This window comes from Mobula hypostoma, chromosome 19 (assembly GCF_963921235.1).
Source record: "Mobula hypostoma chromosome 19, sMobHyp1.1, whole genome shotgun sequence".
NCBI lineage: Eukaryota > Metazoa > Chordata > Chondrichthyes > Myliobatiformes > Myliobatidae > Mobula > Mobula hypostoma.
In genome coordinates, this window is record NC_086115.1 from 56,084,968 (window position 1) to 56,097,760 (window position 12,793).

Consider the following 12,793-nt stretch of genomic DNA (forward strand, 5'->3'; position numbering starts at 1 on the left):
TACATGTGTAAATGATCACCGTCGGCAACAGCAGAAGATGGTGGCCAGATGCCTGTGATGGCATTTGCCCACAATTACATTAAAAAAGACAACATGCCATACCCAGCTGGTGCATATGAAAATCTCTTTGAAATAAATCTCCTGATTTGTTGCCAGATTCAAGTTACATATATTAGGGGCAGAGGAATAGCCTTATGCAATTTAAATTCATTCCGGCCATCAGACGCACTGCTACCACGTCACCTTGGTAATTGGATATATTATCACATATAATGAGGAACAGAGTAAAACTTCATCTTCGACAGAGTCTTACCACCAGACACATCTTTACTTATTTCCCACTCTTCACTTCCTGCAGGGATCACTCCCTTTGTGATTTCCTTGTACATTTGTCCCTCCCCACTCATCTCCCTCTTAGCACATATCCCTGTACGTGGCAGAAACGCAACATCTGCCCGTTCACCTCCTCCATCACTTCCATTCAGGGCCACAGACAGACCTTCCAGGCGAGGGAAGACTTCACCTACGAATCTGCTGGGGCCGCCTGTTGTGTCCGGTGCTCCCAATGCAGCCTCCTCTACACTGGTGAGACCCGACGTAAATTTGGGAACCGTTTTGTCGAGCCCCTCAGTTCTGTCCACCAAAAGTGGAATTTCCCAGCAGTCAATCATTTTAATTCCTATCCCCATTCCTGTTCTGACAAGTCAGTCCATGGCCTCCTCTTTTGCCACGATGAGTCCACCCTCAGGATGGAGGAGCAACACTTGATATTCCATCCAGGTAGCCGCCAAACTACTGGCACGAACTTCGAATTCTCCTTCTGGTATTTCTTTCCTCCCCCTTTTTTCCCTACTCTGGCCTCTTACCTCTTCTCCTCACCTGCCTATCAATCCTCCTTCTTCCCTTTCTCCTATTGTCCATTTTCCTCTCCTATCAGATTCCTTCTTCTCCGGTTCCCACCCACCTGGCTTCACCTATCACCTTCCAGCTAGTTCTCCTTCCCCACCACTAACCCCTCCCAACCCCACTTTTTCATTCTGGTGTTTTCCCCCTTCCTTTCCAGTTCCGAAGAAGGGTCTTGGCCTGAAACCTTGACTGATCACTCATATCCATAGATGATACCTGACCTCCAGTATTTAGTAGATTGCTCTGGATTTCCAGGATCTGTGTTAATGTGCTACTTTGTTTTGCATGCCATTCACACAGATCATTGCATCATATCAGTATATCGAGTAGTACAGGGGAAAAGATGCATAATATATTCTCAAAGTTGCAGAGATAACGCAGTGCGAGCAGACAATGAGGTGCAAGCCCCTGACAAGGTAGATTGTGAGGTCAGGAGTCCCATCTGATTGTACAGGAGATCCATTCAATCCCATAACAGTAGGATAGAAGCTACCTGTGAGCCTGGTGCTATGTGCTTTCAGGTTTTTGTACCTTCTACCTGATGAATGTGGGCACGTGGCCAAGTGGTTAAGGCGTTCGTCTAGTGATCTGAAGGTCACTATTTCGAGCCTCAGCTGTGGCAGCCTGTTTGTGTCCTTGAGCAAGGCACTTAATCATACATTGCTCTAGTGTCTGTGTGAGGAGTGGCGCCCCACACAGACTTCCCATCTGCACCTTGTAAGGCATGAAAATGCCCGACGCAGGCCTCTCATGGTCTGAGTCAACGTTCCCCCTCCCCCCACCTGATGAGAAGGGTGAGAAGTAAAACGCACAGGGTGGGAGGGGGCTTTGATAACGTAGACTACCTTAATGAGGCAGTGAGATGGGCAGACAGAGTCCATGGAAGGGAAGCTGGTTGTATCAGATTTCAGATTCATATTTCAACTCTGGCATAGACAGGAAAGAGACCATCCTTCCACGTGGACCTCTATTTGGGGTCGGTGTTCGGATTGCTGCTTTTTACAATGTACGTCAATGATTTGGACGATGTGATTAAAGGCATTGTGGCTAAATTTGCCAATGATACAAAGATAGGAGCAGGTAGTGTTGAGTAAACAGAGAACCTGCAGAGAGACTTAGATAGTTTAGGGGAACGGGCAAAGAAGTGGCAAATGAAATACATTGTTGGAAAGTGTATAGTTGTACACTTTGGTGGAAGAAATAAACGGGCAGACCATTATATAGATGGAGAGAGAAATCAAACTGCTGAGATGCAAAGGGACTTGGGAGTCCTTGTGCAGGATACCCTAAAGCTTAACCTCCAGGTTGAGTCGGTGGTGAAGAAGGCGAATGCAATGTTGGCATTCATTTCTAGAGGTATAGAATATAAGAGCAGGGGTGTGATGTTGAGGCTCTATAAGGCAATCGTGAGACCACACTTGGAGTATTGCGTGCAGCTTTGGGCTCCTTATTTTAGGAAGGATATACTGATATTGGAGAGGGTTCAGAGAAGATTCACGAGAATGATTCCAGGAATGAAAGGGTTACCATTTGAGGAATGTCTGGCGGTTCTTGGGCTGTATTCCCTGGAGTTCAGGAGAATGAGGCGGGGATCTCATAGAAACATTCCGAATGTTAAAAGGCCTGAACAGATTAGATATGGCAAAGTTATTTCCTATGCTAGGGGAGTCTAAGACAAGAGGGCAGGACTTCAGGATTGAAGGATGCCCATTTAGAACAGAGATGCAGAGAAATTACTTTAGTCAGAGGTTGGTAAATCTGTGGAATTTGTTGGCATAAGCAGCTGTGGAGGCCAAGTCATTGGGTGCACTTAAGGCAGGGATAAATAGGTTCTTGATTAGCCAGGACATCAAAGGGTATGGGGAGAAAGCAGGGGGGTGGGGATGACTGGAAGAATTGGATCAGCCATGATTGAACGGCGCAGCAGACTTGATGGGCTGAATGGCCTGCTTCTACTCCTATATCTTATGGTCTTACGGTCTATACCAAGTTAATTCTGATACATTACTAAGTCTCCTCCAAGAGGACCACAACCTTGTCATCGGGTTTGGAGGCTTGCTTGCCTCAAAGACCCAGAGAGCTTTGTTGGCCTTGTGCTTTGGCTCTTGGTAGGGTCACTCACGCCGAACAGGTCAAAGGGTAGAGGCCAGACTAAGAGAGTCCACCGGTCCTCAAGAGTTGGGGATTCACCTCAGGGTTAACACCCCTGACTGGCCAAAAAAACCTATTGTTATGGAAACAGCAATGAAGAATCCTTCTATACAGACAGAGTTGGAGGACCTTCACTGCAGCTGTGTCACGGGCAGTAACACCAGCGGTGTCGTGGGCAGTAAGTAAGTGTTACTCTGTCTGGGTATGGAGAGCTGGGTAGGAAGGGAGATAACTACGTGAAATTGTAGTGATTAGTGATGACATTACAGATGGCGGTGTGAGAGAAGAGAAGGGGGTGCTGGTTTGGGCAGAAGGTCAGGAGTATGCAAGTTTATTTGAGAAAACATTTCCAATATACCACAACAATGCTAAATCTTTTAAGCACTGCTATACTGATGGTGGGGTGGAGATACATCTCTACCAAAGGAGGTGTAAGGCATTCCTTCCCTCCGCTCATCAGCAGGTCATCCTTGGGGAAGATGTAGCTCCTGCTTAGCTCCTCAATCAGGGTCAAATGAAGCCACGGGAGCAGGTGGTGGATGGTCGTATGAGCAGCTGGTGCATATCACAAGTCCTGGTGATGTGACCACTGACAGCAGGCAGACAATCTCTGAAGAGTATTGATAATGGATAGGGTCACCTGTCTTGTAAAGACACTGCCCAGAAGAAGGCAATGGAAAAACCACTTCTGTAGAAACAATTGCCAAGAACTATCATGGTCATGGAAAGATCATGATTGCCCACGTCATACAACATGGCACATAATAATGATGATGATGATGCTACAATATTGACTCTAACTGACAGGAGGAAGCCTCAAAGAACAACATAATAGATTAAACTACATTAATTCTACTTCATCTGACACAAGGGCAACAAATAGGGGGAAAAAAGGCCAATTTTCACTTGGAGAGCATCTTTCAGAATCTTGTAAAGTGCTCTGCAACCAAGGAAGTACTTATAAAATGTGGTCACTGAAGGAAACGGCAGGTAGGTAGAGGTGAGTCCATGGCCAGATCAGCCATGACCTTATTGAGTGGCGGAACAGGCACGATGGGCCAGATGGCCGACTCCTGCTCCTATTTCTTATGTTCTTATATTTTTAAGATGATTGGAAAAGAATAGGAGGATATCAGTGGTGGGTGCATGGAACACCCTGCCAGATACATTGGGGATATTTAAGAGAGTCTTAGATAGGCACATGGATGACAGAAAAATGGAGGGCTATGTGGGAGAGAAGAGTTAGATTGATCTTGGTGCAGGTTCTTATGAGGTGAACTGATAATAACCAGATAAGTGAAATGCTGCCTCATTAATACCCTGAATGTTAGGGGTGATCCCTCTGCTCTTCTTCACTGTGGGCACTACGGTAGCAAAGTGGTTAGCGTGACGCAATTATAGCTCATGGCGTCAGATTTGGAGTTCAATTACGACATTTATTGCTTATTTATTGAGAGACAGCGCAGAATAGGCCCTTGCGGCCCTTCAAGCCGGGCCCCCCAGTAACTACTGATTTAACACTAGTCTAATCATGGGACGTTTTACAATGACCAATTAACCTACCAACCGGTAGGTCTTTGGACTGTGGGAGGAAACCCACGCAGTCACGGGATGAACGTACAAACTCCTTACAGGCAGCAGTGGGAATTGAACCCGGGTCACTGTTACTGCAAAGCATAGTGCTAACCACTACCCTACCAAGTCATCATCTATAAGGAGTCTGTATGTCCTTCCTGTGGAATGCAAAGGCTTTTCCCAGGTCCTCCGGTTTCCTCCCATGGTCTGAAGATGTATCAGTTAGTAGATTAATTGGTCATTGTAAGTTGTCCTGTGATTAGGGTTGGGGGTTGCTGGGCATCGCAGCTTGAAAGTGCGGAAGGGCCTGTTCTGTGTGTATTTCTAAATAAAAAAACAATATTTCTTTCACATTCAACTGAGAGATGAGGCAGAACCTCTTATTAATACATCACCCTCCAGTTCTGCAGTTTTCACAAGGGTTAACCTACACTGTTGATACTCAAAGCTTTGGAGTTGGATGACATCACTTGGAGACAAGAGAAATACCATTGTGAAGTGAAGTGGGATAAGCTATAGTGCATGGAATAGGCAGAAATTTAACTGACCAGGAGTGTGAATGCAATATATCATAGATTGTTAGATTTTAGACAAATACACTCAGTGACCACTTTATTGGGTACATCTGTACACCAGCTCATTAACGCAAATATCTAATCAACTAATCACGTGGCAGCAGCTTCATGCATAAAAGCATGCCTGACTAATCAAGAATCTATCAGCCTCTGCCTTAAATATACCCAATGACTTGGCCTCCACAGATTCACCACTTAATTAATCTCTAATGATGGAATCCACTGTCAGAACTGGTATGTTAACACATAAAAGGTACTTAAACAGATACATGGTTAGAAAAGCTTTTGAGGGGTATGGGCCAAGCGGGCCAAACGGGACTAGATTAGGTGGGAATCATGGTTGGAATGGACAGACTGGAGCAAAGATCCTGCATCTGTGCTCTATGAGTCTAAAAGTCATGATCGTTACATACCCAGCTGCAGAATTCAACCATGTTTCAGCTTTAATCACTTCCAGGAGGACCACAACAGCAGGGCTTGGAGGCTTGTGTGCCTCAATAAACCGGAGAGCCATATTGGCTGGAGTCAGGGCCTTGTGCTTTGGCTCTTGGTAGGGTCACCATGTCAAACAGGTCAAACGGTAAGAGTGGTCCACCAGTCCTCCAGCTTTGGGGGTTCAGCTCAGGCCTAACACCCCTGACTGGTCAAAAAACAATTGTTATGGAAACAGCAATGAAGAATCCTTTTATACAGACAGAGATGGAGGAACTTCATTGCTGTCCTTAATACCAACGGTGTAATGGGCAGTAAGTAAGTCAGCCTTAATCAACTGGCTTTTACAGTATAGATTTTAGACAGGGTGGTTGATTCTATATTTTATTCTGAATAGAGGCTATTATAGGCTTTTCATTTATCTTCATAACACTGCACCTGTGAGTGACTGACATGATGAGAGAAAAGCTGTCATGTGTTTTCCAAATTCGAAAGGAAATGGTCTTCAGCTCACCTCATTTTGCCAGGGAATAGAAACACAGCCAGTCGCAAACTTTGAGTAGAAATCATCATCTGTCTGGTCGAGGTTCACCCCCTTCACAGTGGAGAACTGTTCAATATCCAGCACATCTTTGCAGTAGACAGCTCGTGGCTGTTGGAAGAGCAACAAATATCATCAGGTCTGCCACCATTGCCACAAAACAGAACCAATGTCAGACTTTAGTGTGTTTGCAAACTGAGGAAGCACTTCCGATGTTTTTTCAGAATCAGAATCAGGTCTAATTGTCACTGGCCTATGTCGTGAAATTTGTTGTAAGCCGCAACACAAAGTAAAAAAACTATAATTTACAGTGTATATATAAATATTAAAAAGTTAAATTAAACAAGTGGTGCAAAAAGAGAGAGGGAAAAGTAGTGAGATAGTGTTCATAGGTTCAATGTCCATTCAGAAATCTGATGGCAGAGGGGGAGAAGCTGTTCCTATTTTCACCAAGATTAATGCTGAAGTATAGCAATATAATTTCAGTGAAGGAAAAGAGAAATTGCTGGATTCCACAGTGTTGCAGCCAATGAATGTATAATTTAAAACAATCGGCTGTGGCATGTTCTGCTAAAACCTTAATATAGCTGAAGGCAGTCTGAAGGATAGATTTCTTTGCATGACAGGATCCAAATGGAGGGAGAATTTAAGAACAATATTGCATTGTGCTCTGTAAAAAAGCCAACAAGTTATGATTTATGAATATAAATACTTAATCACTTCCCTTTCAGAATGGCCATAGCACAATTCCCCAAAGCAGCTGCATTTGGCTTCTAATAGTTTTCCCTTGCACTAGAAGAAAACTTCTATGCGTACTAAATTGCACTGAATGAGGCATTACATCAGTGGGCATTACAGGAACTTACAGCAATCCAGTTTGAAAATCTTGTGGTTTTATGAAGTGTTGTTTGGATTACTGCTAATGAAACTGCACTGACTGAGCTCATGTATATGCTGAAAATGGTGGGGCTGTACTAAATAATGATCCATAATGAAGGCTAAAGAGGAAATGAATATAGGGTTGAGCTGAAATATGATTCCAGCATGTTATGTCTGTTAAATAGAAAACAGTACCATCCTGGAAATACCTCTGAGAGAAAAGCTAAACAGCTGTCAAAACTGTGGCAGTTTTAAAGTATCTAATAAGCTGTTAAAAGCCTTAAAATTAATTAACTCAAAAACACATACAAAGAAACAAAAGCACTTATAAAGAGTTTAAAACATTATGCTAACTTAAAAATAGTTTGCTTTGAACAATAGTTCCCTTTCCAAAGTTCTTTATTTTTTAGATATACAGCACAGCATTAGGCCCTCTGGCCATCGAGTCTGCACCGTCCAGTTACATTCTTTTGACTGATAACCTACTAACCCGTATGCCTTTGGAATGTGTGGTCACAAACCCCTGAGACTGCCGCAGAATTGAGCCAAGGTCACGGGAGTTGTAATAGCATTACTCTGACCATTACACTACCATGCCAGCAAATCTGCACCATCTAGAGCCAGGGCAGGAACCGGGAGTTCGGGAATCACTGTGAGATAGTGTGGAGTGAAATGCCCAGGGAACTCTTTGATTTGGTAAATGCCAGTGAGCTGCATGTTCACCAGCAAAGTCTGAAGCACCTTGTTCAATGTATTTGTAAAATAACCCTTCAAGCAATGCGTCGCTACTTACATCAGGTACAAATGGAGGCTCCATGATGCCTGCTTCTAATCGTTTGAAGTTGATATTCCTGAAGAATGGATTTTTCTTCACATCTGAAGCACCACCTCCCGTACAGCCTAATCTTTGCTTGGGGTCTTTGGTAAGCAACTATTGAGGAAACAATCAGTGATTTTACATCTGCACAGCTTCACTGAATCTATAACTACCAGTTTTTTACACAGAAGAAAAATATTAACATATTCAGTTGTGTACCTGTCATTTACAATCAAGCAATAAATTCTTCCAAAAATGTAAAATGAGTTGCATACATTTGTGTGAATCATCTCACATTAGTTCCTACTACACACCCGAGAGTTCTGACACATTGAAGGCGCAGTCAGCTTTGGCATAAGGTACTGAATTAGAATCAGAATCAGGTTTAATATCACCAGCATATGCCCTGAAATTTGTTGTTATAGAAACATAGAAAATAGGTGCAGGAGTAGGCCATTCGGCCCTTCGAGCCTGCACCGCCATTTATTATGATCATGGCTGATCCTCCAACTCAGAACCCCGCCCCAGCCTTCCCTCCATACCCCCTGACCCCCGTACCCACAAGGGCCATATCTAACTCCCTCTTAAATATAGCCAATGAACTGGCCTCAACTGTTTCCTGTGGCAGAGAATTCCACAGATTCACTACTCTCTGTGTGAAGAAGTTTTTCCTAATCTCGGTCCTAAAAGGCTTCCCCTCTATCCTCAAACTGTGGCCCCTCGTTCTGGACTTCCCCAACATCAGGAACAATCTTCCTGCATCTAGCCTGTCCAATCCCTTTAGGATCTTATACGTTTCAATCAGATCTCCCCTCAATCTTCTAAATTCCAACGAGTACAAGCCCAGTTCATCCAGTCTTTCTTCATATGAAAGTCCTGCCATTCCAGGAATCAATCTGGTGAACCTTCTTTGTACTCCCTCTATGGCAAGGATGTCTTTCCTCAGATTAGGGGACCAAAACTGCACACAATACTCCAGGTGTGGTCTCACCAAGGCCTTGTACAACTGCAGTAGTACCTCCCTGCTCCTGTACTCGAATCCTCTCGCTATAAATGCCAGCATACCATTCGCCTTTTTCACCGCCTGCTGTACCTGCATGCCCACTTTCAATGACTGGTGTATAATGACACCCAGGTCTCGTTGCACCTCCCCTTTTCCTAATCGGCCACCATTCAGATAATAATCTGTTTTCCTATTTTTGCCACCAAAGTGGATAACTTCACATTTATCCACATTAAATTGCATCTGCCATGAATTTGCCCACTCACCCAACCTATCCAAGTCACCCTGCATCCTCTTAGCATCCTCCTCACAGCTAACACTGCCACCCAGCTTCGTGTCATCCGCAAATTTGGAGATGCTGCATTTAATTCCCTTATGCGGCAGCAGTACAATGCAATACATAAAAATGAAAAAAAAACTGTAAATTACGGTAAATATATATATATTTGAAAATGTTAAATTAAGTAAGTAGTGCAAAAAGAGAGAGAAAAAAGTAGTGAGGTTGTGTTCATGGGTTCAATGTCCATTCAGAGATCTGAAGGCAGAGGGGAAGAAGCTGATCCTGAATCATTGAGTGTGTGCCTTCAGGCTTCTGTACCTCCTTCCTGAGATTAGGGTAATTGCAACAAGCAAAGTTCTCTGTAATACAGAATTCCGATTATGTCATGTTTATGAATGAAAATGTTATTCCTTCTATTTTTCCTATTTATGTTTTGTTGTCACAGTTCATGCCAGTTCCCATTCACAATTTGTTCTGTCTTTTCTGAAGTGGGATCTATACAAGTGGGAAGAAAGAGTTGCTTTTCATTATGCTACTTATATATTACCAGTTGCTCAAAGATCCCTATGCCTATTAATCACCAGTCTTTAGTCTGAAAGTCAGTATTGCTAGATTATTCTGAAAAATATGATAATGCACCTAATGCAAAGATGGTTCAGCTTAAATTCCAATTGATGCAGAGGTCTTGAACCAAAATTAGAGCAACAGGAGGTCATTCCTCCTATGAAGCCTGGCCATGAATGATTCAATCTTCGGCCCAATTCCATTTCCTTGCTTGATTTCCCAGTAATCTTGTCATATCCAATGACAACACTCACAACCTCTGGCATGGAGGCATCCAAACATAGAAACAGAATGTATGAGATAGGAGCAAAAATTTACCTGAGACTTGGAACCTGCTCTGCCACTTCACAAGACTGTGGCTGATCTAACTCAACCACCCATTTCCTGCACAATTCCCAGACCCTTCAATACCTTTAATATCCAGAAATCTATTGATCTCTGCATCAAAAGAACTCAATTACAATCTCCTTAATCCTCCATAGTAATTTCAAAGGTTCACCATCCTCTGCGTAAAGGAATTTCTCCTCACCTCAGTTCTAAAAGGTTTACCCCTTATTCACAACTCATGGTTTCAGATTCCTCAGTCAGGGGAAAGATTCTCATTGCAACTAACCTGTTTAAGACCTTGCAAGAAGTTTGTAATTTTCAATGAGATTTCATCTATTTTTTCTGAACTTCAAGAATGCAGGTCTAATCTGCTCAAACTTTAAATCTGCCATCTTTGGAACCAATTTAGTGATCTTTGCACCGTCCCGCTGAGGCATGATGCACAAACTATGTAACCACATGAGAGAAGACATTCTTCCTCATCATAGCTTTTCATGATTAAGCACCTATACCGAGGCTACATTCCTGAGTTCTAGAGTTATCAAAGGGATCTTGGAGAACATATGTACTGATTACTAAAAATTAGGAAAGGCTTTCAGAAACAGCAAATCAAAAAAAAAAATCCTCATTACCCAAAGCAAAGTAAGAATATGGAACTCCCTACAACAGGAGTGATTGAAGTGAATAGTTCAGATACATTTAAGGGAGCACCTTGGCTACATCCACAATAAGGAGGATTTCTCGGTGGCCAACTATTTTAATTCCACTCCCCATTTCCATTACAATATGTTGGACCATGACCTCCTCTACTGCCATGTTGAGGTCACTCTCAGGTCAGAGAAGCAACACCTCACCTCATTTTCCGTTTGGGTAGCTTCCAATCTGATGGCATGAATATTGATTTCTCCAATTTCCAGTATTTCTTCCCCACCTCCTCCTCCTTTTTTTTTTGATTCCCTGTTCTGGCTCCCCTCTTATCCCTTCTCTTTTCCTCCCCTGCCTATCATCTCCCTCTGGTGCCCCACCTCCTTCTCTTTCTCCCATGATCCACTCTCCTCTCCTGTCCAAGTTGTTATTCTTCAGCCCTTTTCCCCACCCACCTGCCATCTTCCTCACCTGGCTTCACTAGATCACTTTCCAGCTCCATTTTCTTTCCCTCCACCCACTTCCTTAGTTTGGCTTCTTACCCCTTTTGTTTCTAGTCCTGTGGAAGGATCTCAGCCTGAAATGTCAACTGTTTATTTCTCTCCATGGATGCTGCCTGACCTGCTCACTTTCTTCAGCAGTCTGTGTGTGTGTTCCACTTAAGGAAGAAGGAATAGAATGTTGTGCTGGTACATTTAGGTGCAGAAAGACTTTGGAAGGCATGAATCGAGCATAAACACCCAAAAGGACCAGTAGGGCCGAATGGCCTGTTTCTGTGCTGTTCCTTCTCCAGGAGTTCCCTATGTTTCTAGTCAGAGTATAGCCCTGTTCTTATAATCCTTTACACTGTGTTCACAAACATCACTGCCTAATAAACACTGCTATATCCTTGGCATTGTGCTTAAAATTGTAATTTCCTAACTACAAGCCGAACAAATATAATTCATTTAAACACAAACTTTTCTCAGGATGTCTAGATGCCCTGAAGAAAAGGGTTGACTGATCATTAAGGAATTAGAATATTACTTAAAGGAGCTTACTGTGGTGCATTCCATATTTCAATAATACTTAAGTAATCTTGCATGTGTATTGGTTGATTAAGCATTCTTGTTCGTCTAAATAATTCATTACAGGTTATATGTATAAATATGTGAATCACATACATCATCACACTGCACGTGATATGCATACCTCGCTTAAAGTATGCATTTTGGACTCTTACGTCTTCCTTTGAATTGGCTTAATGTTATGAAGTTACAAAACATAACACTTACCATCTTGCAAATAGACTTTGCCTCCTCAGAGAACTTGTCTGTGTAAGTTTCCTCTGTTTCCAACACTCGTCTGTCTACCTCCTCCCTTTTGACTTTCTCTTTCCGACCTCTAAATGGAGACTGTCCAGCAATCATTTCAAAGATTAAGCACCCCAGACCCCAGAGGTCAGGGCTTAATGTGTATCGACGATTATTTAGTACTTCTGGCGCTGGAAAACAGAACTCCCAAATTAAAAGCAGAACTCAGTCAGCAAATTCAAATTCTTTTCCTTAAACAAAATCAGATTGACTCAACCAATATACAAACTGAAAAAAGCAACCAAATGCTTGGATTTGTACCCGTAATGATTGACAAAACTGTAAAGCAGAAATCTCAAGTAATGTTAGGGTTCTGAAACAAATACCCATGCTGCAGTTAGCTAAAGTTTTTATAATTACACTTTTGGAGTATTATAATGAAACAAGGTAACAGTTCAAGAAGGAAACCTTCCTTTGAAGATCCTATTTGATTATCGAATACTTCCAGCCTTATCTGTTGCATTTCAAGTTTCTAACATCCATGGTACAGGTATCTGGTTTTTCTTTTACTCCAGTTTTGAATTGAATTGAATTGAATGGACTATTTCTTACATCCTTCACATACATGAGGAGTAAAAATCTTTACGCTATGTCTCCATCCAAAAGTGCAATGTGCAATCATAGTAATTTATAATAATTTATAATAAATAGAACAGTCAGTGTAGTATGGAGTACACTCAGATCAGCGTGAGTTCATCAGTCTGATGGCCTCGTGGAAGAAGCTGCCCCGGACCCTGTTGGTCCTG

General features: G+C 42.6%; 1 protein-coding gene across 2 annotated transcripts in view; it reads right to left on the bottom strand.

Annotated features, from left to right (window-relative positions):
• LOC134359061 (G protein-coupled receptor kinase 5-like) overlaps window positions 1-12,793 on the bottom strand; it is a 336,788-nt gene that overhangs the window by 14,344 nt on the left and 309,651 nt on the right. For both annotated transcript variants that reach the window (XM_063071934.1, XM_063071935.1), the window contains 3 exons: window positions 11,970-12,178; window positions 7,853-7,990; window positions 6,154-6,291 (listed from right to left, as the gene is read on the bottom strand). In XM_063071934.1, coding sequence (XP_062928004.1) covers window positions 6,154-6,291; window positions 7,853-7,990; window positions 11,970-12,178 — 485 coding nt within the window. The remainder of the gene's footprint in view (window positions 1-6,153; window positions 6,292-7,852; window positions 7,991-11,969; window positions 12,179-12,793) is intronic.